Source organism: Nestor notabilis, unplaced genomic scaffold (genome assembly GCF_000696875.1).
Source record: "Nestor notabilis isolate BGI_N333 unplaced genomic scaffold, ASM69687v1 scaffold1635, whole genome shotgun sequence".
Taxonomy (NCBI): domain Eukaryota; kingdom Metazoa; phylum Chordata; class Aves; order Psittaciformes; family Psittacidae; genus Nestor; species Nestor notabilis.
Genome location: NW_009929646.1, coordinates 1 through 12,995, shown reverse-complemented (window position 1 = coordinate 12,995; position 12,995 = coordinate 1). Strand labels below are relative to the sequence as shown.

At 38.1% G+C, this 12,995-nt stretch overlaps 1 protein-coding gene across 1 annotated transcript in view; it reads right to left on the bottom strand.

The window, feature by feature from the left end:
- HTT (huntingtin) overlaps positions 1 to 12,574 on the bottom strand; it is a 76,606-nt gene extending 64,032 nt beyond the window's left edge. The window contains exons 1-5 of the mRNA XM_010015069.1: positions 12,360 to 12,574; positions 6,809 to 6,892; positions 6,290 to 6,410; positions 2,181 to 2,240; positions 127 to 206 (exon numbers count right to left, since the gene is read on the bottom strand). Of these exons, the coding sequence (XP_010013371.1) occupies positions 127 to 206; positions 2,181 to 2,240; positions 6,290 to 6,410; positions 6,809 to 6,892; positions 12,360 to 12,574 (560 nt within the window). The remainder of the gene's footprint in view (positions 1 to 126; positions 207 to 2,180; positions 2,241 to 6,289; positions 6,411 to 6,808; positions 6,893 to 12,359) is intronic.
- Positions 12,575 to 12,995: the final 421 nt, after the last annotated feature.

The following is a 12,995-nucleotide window of genomic DNA, read 5'->3' as shown; positions in this document are numbered from 1 at the left end:
GCAAAATCAGAGGGAATAATGTGACAGGAATTCTTCCAACTTCCCAATTATACACTTAAAATTTGAGAACAGTAATATTTTGTTAACATCTTATATTTGGAAAGTTCATTACCAGGATGTGTTTACCTGCACTTCTGAGGCCGAACTAGATGGGCAAGCTCAGCAAATCTCCAGAGTGCAGCTCGTAGACTTCTGGAAGCACCATTCTAGACAGAGTATGTAATTGTTACATTTCATCAAGCAAAACCATTTCCTAAAGAATACCTATAATATACAATAGTACACTGTTTGTACAATTTACTTAGATAAAAATGTAAGGTGTCTGGAAGTCATACTTTTCCTTTAGCCAAAAGGAAGTCAAGTCACCTCCATGACTGGCTTCTTTTTTCTAGCTGGTATTAGGAATTTTCCAAGTGACCCAAAATGAGTAATAGGGACATGAAGAAAGAAAAGGAAACGCCTGAAATCTCCACTCTGCTGAAATCAGCTTAAAATACCACAGAGAAAAGCATCAACCAACAAAGAAAAACCGATGATATCAGAGTCTAAAAATCACCCGAACACTTGCAGAGATCTAAATGCAGCATCAAACTGACAGCAGTGGAGATATGCGAATAAACAGCGTTCAGCTCCTGAGCACACCAAAGAAAAGAATTCCACATATTGACCTGTATCTCTTCATAATGGCCTGCACCCTCAAGTTTAGTATCTGCTTGTCTGTTACCAACACCTTCAGTTGAGCACCTGACTAAAACCCAATGCCTTCAGACTTAACGTCAAAGGATATAGCACAGCTCCTTTGTACTGCTGGAAATACAGAAAAACTATGGAAACCAATAGAAGTCTATGAGAAACTGCACACCTAATTGTACACCTAATGGAGTTGGAACCTAACCGAAATGCCTCTCAAATCAAGTCCCTCTGAAGAGCTGACAAGTTCAGAAACTGACATTTCTTTCAACTGGTATATCAAAGGCTCAGGGTCTTGTTAGCATGACAAGCAAAATCTTGCATCTGAATTACAAAACATGCATTTTTCAGATTCACAGCCAAACAACAGATTCTGGCACAGCTCCTAAAGTGATCCAAGTGAGGTACAAACACGGTTCAGTCTGCTGGGTGCTTCTGTTATGCCTGCTACCTCTCTCGCCTGCCTCTGCTATGCATCTGAGAGCAACAGATGAAGCACATGCCACCTGCCACCTGAACAATCGAATATTTCCTCCTGCACCTGGCAATGACATGCAGAAACTTTAGAGCAATTTTTGTGTACCTTGGTTGGTTTTTAATTAGCTAGATGTCTGTTTCTATACCCTCAAAAATCCTGCATGATATTAAGGTACAATACAGTAAGATAAACGTACAGGGCCTACAAGTTGTCCACATCTGACAGAAGAAAAGCTATCCCATTGATTTTGTTACCTTTTTTTATTTTCTAGAGTTCTCCCATTCCCATAGAAATACATACAAAAAGCAAGAGCATTACTGTCTGACAAATGCCTGTATTTTCTCTCTATACAAGCTTTGCTATATGTTTAAGGATGCAAGAGACATGATTTCAGTGATACTGTCCTGAAGACAGCACTTTTCTTTTGTAGTCATATACATCAAAAAGCTGTTACTAAAATTCTTCCCATGGACAAAATTAAATTGTGACTTTTGATGCAAAAAGAGATGCTGCAGTATTTTTACCTATGCTTCTTACAAGAGCTTTAAGTACACATTACACATTCATGAAGTAGTTAAAACTTGTATCAGGTCCCTTCAGCTCTTGCTCAACTGATTCCTCCAAAAAGTTATGTGAAATTAAGAATATCACTGTCCTCTACCTACTTTTCACCACCTTTTTGCTTGAAGTTATTCTTTCCACCTCAGTCAGTGGAGCAAACATCATGAATATGCCTTACTCTTTTGGGTACAGAATCATGAAGGTTAACTCAGACTGCTGCTCACACCAAATGCTCACATATTTTCTGCCAGATAAGCTTTCAGGAGTGGTTAAATCTAAACAATGGGGCCAATAGCAAGGAACTGGGTAAAATAATACATTAAACAGTCACAAATCCTTCCAAAGTGAAACTCTGACCTTGATCTCAAAAGGCATACACAATTTATTTACACTAACACTACATTCCAGTATACTAAACACTGTATTTCAGAAGGACATGAAAGAAACTCACCTTTTTAATCTCTTTATACAGTTCTAATTGTAACCTAGGAAGATTGGAATCCATCAAAGCCTGCAATAAAACGCATTGAGAACATACTGCTATCAGAGGAAAGACACTTTACAGGAACAATGTTACACTTACTATAAAACAACTTCCAGAAAAACACAAAAAAAAGCACAGAACCATCTAACTGCCCCTATATTTATTGAATGTATAAGCAGAAAAGTGCTAAATATTTTAGATAGACACTTTTATCTTTCACACAGACACAAAACAGAAACATGGGCGAATTCCATAAATTCTGACAGTTACGTGTAGTTAATATTAACTGCTTTACCCATTCTACCTAAAAAAGGCCATATGGGATCAGACTACAAGCAGAGCCAACCTAATGTGCTTTCTGGCAATTGCCATGAATAGATACTCATGAATAGAATATTAAAACACAAAAATAGTATTCACAAACAGCAAGAGGTATTCCCTGCTATACATCCCCACCGTCAAGTAGCATCCTACCACTTCTCAAACTGAGGCTATATTTGTACCATTACCTTTAACAGCCCTTGAAAAACCCTTCTTTCTTGTATCAGCCTATTTTCTGCATCCGTGTATTACCACAGGGTGTTCTGGACACCAGAAGTATTTTATCCCAGGATCTAATCAAGCGTACTGTGACAGAGCGTACACTGTAGTTTGAACCTGCAGTCTGGCTAAAACCTAGGGTGTGTGAAATGAACGTAAGTGCTGAGAAGTAGTAATTTTCTGTTCACTTCAACTCAATCATTCTCCCTCCATCTTTAAAGTAGCAGAGAAGAAAAAAATATTAAAATGGTTCTGCTATGGTACAAACCTTGGGCTCAGGACCACCCTGTACATGGTTTCTATCTCATACGCTCTCTCTCATGCATGGTCAAGGACAATACCCTGAGTTAGATGGACCTTTTTTGTCTCATCCACCACTGCTGGTCCCATATCCTGAGCCCTCTGCGTAACCCACTGTTTCTCTCTCCCAGACCAAATGCTTCTTTTTAAAAAGGAAAAGTTCAACACAAAATCGAATCCACATACACATTATCAAATTCATAACAAAGGCTACGGAAACACTTCATTATCGATATCCTATTGCAAGGGTGGTGAGGCCCTGGAATGGGTTGCCCAAGGAAGTTGTGAATGCTCCATCCCTGGTTGTGCTGAAGGCCAGGTTGGATGGAGTCTTGGGTGACATGGTTTAGTGTGAAGTGTCCCTGCTCATGGCAGGGGGGTTAGAACTTCATGATGTTAACGTCTTTTCCAACCCTAACTATTCTATGATTCTATATGTAATCCCTTCCAATGGAATATTTTGTATGCTATTTTCTTCCTAATGCATACTACTGTTTATGAACATTTCCACCAACGCTTCCTAAGAACAAATGAGAGCTTCATACAACGTGCAAGTACCTACACTGGGGATTCATACACTGCTGTAGTGTTCAGCGTTTCATTCTTTATTCCTTGCCCAATATATTTTTAATTTTCCATCTGCCTTCTTGACCACCAACCATTAAGCTCACGTCTACACAGGCTTATGCACGATGACTACAGAATCTGACATGGCATGTGCTGATGTACAGGCCACAACTGCTTCAGCATGGTCAGTAAGGTGCCTGTGGCTCCTCCAGACCATAGTTCCCCTAACCTAAAACTGTATTCCTCTCAGTTATACCAGTCATTATAACAAAATGGCATTACCTTCCCCTGAAAAATCTTACATGTTTTATAGTTTTATGTTGTCACAAGCACCCCAACTATTAACTGCAGGTGCTGAGATGACAGTAGGTAAATCTCACTTCACAAAACCTAGTGACTTTCTGAGTTCACTGCCCTTGTACATAAGCGTACCAAGCAACACAAAAAGGCTCAAGTTACTATTTGGCTTCAAGGGTAAGCTGTCCTTATAACACACTCAAAGACTATGCTTGTAATTTTTTCTGATTGGGATGACAACTCTAAATTACTACAAATAATAAAACCCAATTACTGAGACCAACTGTACTCCAATCTGTGTGAGCAGTCCCACCAGTATCATTAGCACACAGAATATAACAACACTGTACCTCAGCTTCAGAAACAAGACAGCTTAGGCAACACCTTAACTGCAGAAAGCCAGTTAATTACCAACTTGGTATTATTTCTTTTAAATAAAGGTATCACCAAAGCTATTTAAACTTTGAGCCATTTATGCTGTCTCCCAGGTTCTGATGGGTAAATGATACTCTAAAGATGACCTACAGTGTTTATCTAAATTTACTTTCTGTTTCACTTTACAGCCTTGCCCAAACAAGTGTTTGCATCTTTATTATATTAATGAGCATAAACTCCAGAAGGACACAGTTACACAAGTAATGCTTACATGTATATTCTTATGTCTAAAGAGAAAACATAAAGCATCTTTTTGGCAACAGAATTAGTCTCCAAAATGCTCGAGGTACTAAAAAAGCTGAACACTGACTAACATGCAAGCTCAGGGGCCTACACCTCTGTTCCACTCATCACAAGCAGCACTGCTACTTGCACAACCAAAAATAAAACTGTACATCTTTCTGTCTCTGCATTTATACACGAGACAGCATCTGCCTAAAGACCAAGTTGCCTCCACACAGCATAAAACATAGAAAACAGAATACAAACTATGACCAGCTTTGATAACAGTCAAATACATATATGTGGTTGGAATATCGTAACTACTACCAACTTCACAGCTGGGACCAAATGGCAAAGAACTTACAGAAGGCTCCCATCATTTAAAAACCACTTTAATCTTTAAAACAAAATAGAGTACCATTCAAAGATTTTAAAAGAAATTTAAGGTTGTTCAAGTTATCTTGAAACATGCCAGAAAGCAACAATATGAAATAGATCAGCGAGTTAGAGGTCAGCATTATACCAAGCGAGTTTGGTGAAAAGAAAGAAGGAAATCTGCATTCTTTAGAACTGTTTCAAAGCATCTTTTAAAGCAAATTAAGTTACATAATGGTGTATGCAATTCATAGAGTGCTAAACTTCTGCAAATGGGAAAACATTTAAATTGGAACGAATACATCGAAGTGCTACAGGGCAAAACAAAAAAAAAAAAAACCCAAGAGACACCTGCACTTCCTTATTCCCCATCTTTGTGGAATACACTTCATAAACAGTAAGCTTTCTCCATACAACTTTCAGCTATGACTTCCCCAAATTTAATTCATTCAGATAGCTACAAATAGAACTTAACTAAGAGAAATACCTACAGGAAACAGATGTTTCATTTGCTTCTACACATTCCTTCATGCTAAAGAATATTATTTTCTTATTTCTAAAGCACTTGAACTTTGCATCAACTAGATGCAGGTCAAGTAATGCAGAAAACAGGAAAAGGAGGGGGGAAAAAAAAAGAAAAAGGGGAGGTGAAGGTAAACCTGTCCTGGAAGTAGCAGCTCACAACAGTGACTCAGAAGGTTCATTTTAAGAGACTCTGAATCATGATTTAGACCTTGCCTGACCTCGTATGAATGCCCACCTACTGTTCTCCAACAAGCCCTTCATTCTGGACCACAGTAGGGTAATGAACAATCTCCAGAACACCATATTTATCCTAATTGTTGCCTAAAAGCTTCTCCCTCCAAGGCTAAGCAAATCACACTACCTGAATTACAGCATACTACTAGTTTGGAATGAAAAGCCACTACATCATTTAGCCAGCTTTTTAATAATACTTGTACCCTTCCTGTTAAGTATCTTTATGTTTACAGAACATTACTATAACATTCCTCCCATAAACCAAGATGATTTTAGACAAGCCCATGCTCTTGTTTTGGTTAACTTGAAGAGAACAAAGTTAATGAACAACTGAAGCAAAGAATAGATTAGAATGATGAATGACAGGAGACTAGTTAAAGTATCTTAATCTGGACATAAAAAAACCTCTCCTAAGAGCAAATATAGAATCTAGTAAAGAAGCTGACTTAACTTAACCTCTTACATTATGAGACATTGTTAGCAGTCAGAGCAGCAACTAAAAGAACATCAGGCTGAATTCATACAGGACACCACATCAAGAAGAGGCAAAATCTGGTAGTAAAGTTTATAAAAGTTCTTACTTTAATAACTTTATTAAGGCATTCATCAGCAACCATCCGGACATCAGATTCTGCATCCTCACTGCAGAGGAGAAAGAGTTCCATAGCAATCCCCAGCAGCTTCTGAAATTCTGGAGAATTTCTAAATAAACAAAACATTAGAAAAATTACAATGTGCACCGTAAGAACTGAACACCAACGCTATTTTTGAGGGGGGATCATAATCCAACATACATTGTACACAGTTATACAAAAGAAGACTTTAATTGGATTGAAGCACTTCATTAGAAACTGGGAGATCATTTACATGCTCTTTCCTACATAATCTGGCAACGCATTTGATCACTGTGCTTCAGCTTCTCTGAAGTAGAAGAACACCAATGCTTAAATAAATTTACTTTGGACTGGTAAAAAGAAACTGTGCCATTTCATTTTTTACAAGAAATTGAACATTTTAAATCAGCAATTATCAGGAAGCCCCAAAATAACTAACACTCCAAAGTAGCTATTTGTATTGATGCAAAAAAGACATTGTCTTACCTTAAAGACTGAGCAACTATGTTTTCACATATTGTTAGGCAATGATTTACTCGATCTTTCTTGGTAGTTGAAAGTTCTTTCTTTCTAAAAGAAAAATACAATGATAATGAGTCTGAGATAAGACTTGAACAGCGAGCAGAGACCAGTTAAACATTCTTGCTAGAGTAGTGTCTAATGGTTATACAAGAAAAAAATGCGCACTTCTGGTCATTACATAAACAGCCCTATACCAACTACCTGTAGTCCCAGGACTTCATACACTAACTGCTGCTGAGAGTATGCAGGCACACAAGCAAAGGGAAAGATACAATTTAGAAACAGAATGAACCATTTAATAGGAAATATCATATCAATTCCATAACTTCCACTGAGAAAATATTTGGGAAACAAAACTGAAGAGCGGAGTAAAGGAAAAGTAAGGAACAAGTGGAGCACTTGGAACAAAGCAAAAATAAACAAGTAGGAAGAAAAAGGTTGGGGAAAATAAGCCACGAGAATAACTCCTGAAGATAAAAATACCAACTTTAAGACCTTCCTCACACATAACACCTTAGACTTTTTCTTTTTTGTCTGGCAAGTCCCTGAAACTTAAGACTTCTACTAAATCAACCATTTTGTATCTAAACTGCAATTCTATCATATGCCACACTCCTCCAAATGTTTTTTTTAATTATAAAAGTAGCAAAGCTCTAGGCACAGTGTACATCCATCAAGAATACCCTATAGTAACACTTGATATAGCCCAGCAAACGTCAAGCTCAGTCAACTTGTAGCAAATGAGCATAAAATGAAGAGAATAAAATTCACAGAATGAAAGAACATATCTACAAGCAACTCAGAGCACAATATGAAAAGCTCCTACTTAGCAAAACTTAACATTCACTTCAACAGAATATAAGCTCCTACAACCCTTTACAGCCATGTCTAGAACAGAAGCTTCTTCCCTGCTCCAACCCCAACAAAGGAACTGAAAAAGAGATTCACAAGTACGACACTGAAATTGTATTTCATTGTATGCAGTGTCTCCTACTCTCAACTTTACTGACACTGAACCACTTCTAAGAAAGCAGATGTTGCTTTTAAATAATTAACCAGTAGTAATACAGGTCCTACACTGCACACCCGAAGGCACCTCTCCTGGGTCCGCTTCACAACAGAGAGGTACCTGCTCCTACACTCATATTCACTGACAATCTTCCCTTTTGTTTTCCAACTGAAAATTGATCATCTGTATTTTTAGCATTTAATTTTCTGTCTTAGCAAAAACATGGCAAAACCTTCAAAAGGAAAGCCAGTGATTCTGAACTAGAAGTTGGAAAAATCATGTCAACAACCTGTTAACAGTAGTTAACAGTATTAAGGACCAAGAGCAAGTAGCCAATAGGCACATTAAATCAAGTGAACTCAAAGTGTGTCATTAGACAAATGTTTTGAAGACTTAAGCTTCAATATTTAAGAGCTTTAGCTCAAATAATACCTTCTTTGAAAAAGGTCATTCCTTGCAAGTACCCAGCCCCTTTTCTTCCACCAAGTTGGAAGTGGGGAGTTGAAAAGTGTTTTCTCCCAAACTTCAGTTTTTCTACCAAGGATCCTCTAACCTCACTCCAAAATTCTTTCCCTTTTTAGAAGTTTAAGGAATAGTTCTGAACAAAACCATTTTTTCCATCGTAATCTGGCAGTATTTTGTTTAAGCATCAGCGTTCCCCAAACAGGATCTCTTCTTCGGCTTGTGTTCATAAGCAAGTCACAGAATACAAGTAGCCAATCTGAATTGGATCAAACACACAATGTCCTTCTCTCTAGCTTGAAAAAGCACCAGAGTGTCTTTAACAGCACTTTCAGATCACCTCTGACAAAACAGCAAATACTTACTAAAATGTCCAACTTCCTAAAAGTGCAACTTGAGCACTGTTGATGGGAACAGGCACCTAAATAAGTAATTTCAACTTCAAGGTCATTTTATCTAGCGTTACCCACATCTCTTTTGAGCATCATTTTCAGTACACATTCACCTCAATAATAGAACAGACACATCAGAACTTGCCCATAAGCTCACGACTTCAGATACAAAACACATTAAAGATATTGCTGAATGCAACTCCTTTCAAACAAACGTTCTTTATTATTAACACATAGCATAGCCCCGAGCAAGGCGGCAGCAGTGTTCAATAGCACTCAGACTAGTACAGATCAATCTCTCTGGCAGATTTCTGTAAAGAGAGAGCTCATCTAATGCTGAATCTCCCACCTCACTGAAATAAGTAACTTTAAAAAGGTCTGATCAGAGAAAATTTAATGTGAAAAATTACAAGGATCACATATAGGTAACAAGTTACCATTTAAACTGAAACAGGAGAAACTAGAGGTGAGGACCATGAGTTAATATCCAAAGGGAAAGAACAACAAACATGCAACCAATCTTTCATATGCCATTTTGTTATTCCACTTCCCCAAAAAAAAAAAAAAAGCCTCTGAAGAAATGAAAGAAAAGGTGGAAGGCAAACAGTTAATGTACATTATGTGCACACGTACATTTTCTGTGCCTACAGAGGCAGAAGGATCACAGAACAAGATCTAGAGATAGAACACATGATTTTTTATTTAAGAAAAAGAAAAGCTCCACTCAGAAGTGTTATGAAGCCTTCAGGCAAACTGCTGATGAGCATACCCATGGGACAACAACAGCATCACACATTTCTTAGAAGAGAGCTGAAGTGGCAAGCCCCAAGAGTAAGGTCATTTCAGTTTGATGAATAACAGAAGGCAGGAAATTTTGGAAGCAGCAGTTAGCTACAGGAAAGCTTCATCTCACATGCAGAGGAGTTTAATCTTCTGCATAGTTCTACAGTCTCTAGCCAAGAAGATTAATAAACAAGAAAACCAGCAAGAGCAGATAGTTTCACACTCTTGAGTCCTGATGAGCTGGCTACAAAGGGATGCAACTCACCGATGCTATTTTCTATTAGCCCTTGAAATTATGGATGTGTAAAAAGAATATAGAAGCTCTAAAGCTGAACCAGCATTAAGGAAAAGGGCCAAGCCAAATGGCTTTACATTAACCTAGAGGAAAGTAATGGGCAACTGAAAATATTAGTAACAAAAAGAACCATGAGTGGATCAACAAATAAACTCAGACCAAACACGGCAAAAACTTCAGGCAATGTGCCACGACACAGACAGTGATGGATGGTCAAGTTAACCAGAACAGGACTACAACACACCCTAGAAAAGAACTCCAAAACCACCTATGGACGACCACTGACAGGCTGGGCCATAAGTATTATCCACACAGTTCATGTGGTGTTTGGTTAAGCAAAAAATTCATGATACTTCTACATATAGCACTGATGAAACCAATCTACAAGCACAGCTTCAGGCCAACATAAAGGAATCCAGAAAAATCCATTAATATAGAAAAATGCATCTTGATGGAGAACACTTTGGCTCTTGTGGGACCTTTTGCTGTAAAGGTAATGGTTACAACCAAATGCATGAAGAAAAAGTCAAACTAGGGCCCAATTAAAAGTGATTACAATAATTGACTATTAGAACAAGTCAATATGACTTGACAAGAGAAAAGGTGAAGAAGCCACCTTTGGATTAATCCAGCCAAAGCTAAATAATTTATCCAGAAGAAACTTCAGGAAGTCATTCTCTCAGCCCACTGCTAAAAGGCAAAATGAATAAAACATAACATATAGGATGATGTGTGATGGTCCATCTGCTTTTTAGTTTCACCGAGTAAACTCAGAATTTTATATCATACTAATCCAATTTTAAGTTAGTGGGAGCTTTATAATCCAAAACGCCCAACTCCAACCAAAACTTAAGAGTCTGAAAAGGCTAAAAATAGAGATGAAAGAAAATAAGGTGCCTCAGCAGAAGGGTATAGAAGCAATACGACAACAGAGAGCTCAACCTAAGTTTTTATAGAAGAAAAAAACCAGCAAGAGATAAGGCGGCCAGAAACCAAGGTCTGATTAAAATCTCTCAGAACAGAAATAGCTCTTACCATCTTGTTAAAAGCCTGAACTCAATTTATATTTTTATTTAAAAGAGTAAAGTCAGGATACCAGCTTCACCAGGAGTTCAGAAGTTTTTGGGTTACAATAAAGTATCTTCCCTACCTCAATCTCTGTGATCGTAAAGTATTTCATAGCAGGACACAAACAGTCCTTGGTAGGACTGTTAAGTATTTTCTACCAAAAATACTTAAAAGGCCGTTTTTGCCTACTCCACCAGGAAATTTTTTTTAATTATTATTTGTAATCATGTAGAGGTGATATTTTGTTGTGAATTAAGGTAGGTCATTTTGAGAGAAAAAGAAGCAGTAGTAGTTATTTACTGTTAGTTTTACTTTTACAGTAGAAAAAAAAGTCCAACAAAAATGTCAAACACCACCTGTAATGATGAGATTACTCTAGAATTTGAGGAACAAGAGCTTCTCACTTGTCTAATTTAGGTGACAGGACTACTTGGATCTAGTGGACCATGTCAAACTGCTGTGCAATGAAACAAAGATCAAACCAGTAGCATTTTATGCTATGATATTTACCAATTAATGTATGTTTTCATCAAGCTTACAACAGTAAATTGAATGACAGGAAGTGACTACTCAGAACTACAAGATATTTAAGTGCGATATGTACAGAACCATGAAGATGAACACCTCTCCCAAACACAAGGAAAACACAGAGACAATTTTCCTTTCCAAACTTCAAACAAGAAAAAGGAAGCAGACAGTATTGTGAATTATGTTCAAGATGTCACCTGGTATTTCATTGAAAGTTGGGCAAACTTCAGCAAAAGCTGCCACAATATCCTTTCATAGGTTTTTATGAGGCTGAGTGCTGTTACTGAGTTTGTATAGCTCCTGGGGTCATGCAACACCATCAGCTTTCTGAAAATACACAGCCTATTTTTAAACATGAAGCAAAGTCAACAAAGACAGCTACAACCCTAAATTTTTTATGTTTTGAGTAGAGCAGACCTAATTTCAGACCCCCAAACCAAGCCTGACACTCTCAGCAAGCATGACAAGTAACTGTCAGGACTTTCTCTTGCAGCACCATGATCTCTCTAAGCAGCAATTTTCTAGACAGTTTTTTTTCAACTACATGTAGGAAATACTGGAAATAGATAGAATCACAGAATGGTTTGGGTTAGAAAGGACCTTAAGATCATCTAGTTCCAACCTCCTGCCACAGGCAAGGACACCTCACACTTGACCAGATTGCCCAAAGCCCTGTCATATCACACAAAGTACTAGCACAAAAAACTGCATGTAACAGAGCAATTAGTCCCTGCAGACCAATAAGACATCTAAAAACAATTAGCTCATAAAGATGATTTTTTTCCCCATCTATTATGCCTCAAAAACATGAAAATGCATTGAGGTTGTTTGAGACAACACTCTCCAAACAGTATCAACCATGATAATTTAGCTGGCATCCATATCAGAATCTACTGTGGGAGCAGGTGGCCAAGAGCCCAGCTCCACTGCTCAGCATCCTCAGCTGAAACACTATGAAACCGCCAATTTAGAAGTTACCTGCTCCTCAACCCTTCTGCTGCTTCTGTCTCCCCAGTAGCCAGAGGAAAAGCAATAGTATGACTCATGTATTTAGCCTGTAAAAATCCTTGTGTCTCTTCAGCTGCCCAACAGAAGTTATTTTTAGGAGATGCAAAAGCTGGAGCAGCACTGTGGTCCTGAACAGCTCCTTGTCCTGCAGCAACTCCTGCCGAGGGGAAACCTGAATCCCTCATGAATGTGTTTGTCCCTATTGCTTAGCAAAGCAAAAAAACTAATTCCTCTTTAAGTCTCTACACAGCAACTTATAAGACTTTAAATGAAGTTTGTCACAAACAGACATCCACATCAACCCCTCCCAGATGCATCAGAGCTCAGACTTTAACTTTATAAGGCTTAAAGCTTTAAGTTAGGCTTAGGGAAGAGAAGTGGAGGTGCCTTTTTCCAGCAGAGTATTAGCTGAAAATAAAGCTTTCCTTCCCAGAACCAGCCTGTGAAACCCGTATTACTGTATCTCTTGTTCACCACCCATACTGCTGCATTTCCATTATATGCTTGCCCACAAAGTTACTCCTAGACCAAACTTAGGTAGAGAGCAGGTAGCTCTCCCAGACCCGTCCACAGGAACAGCCTCCTGCCAAGGACAAGGAAGCACCC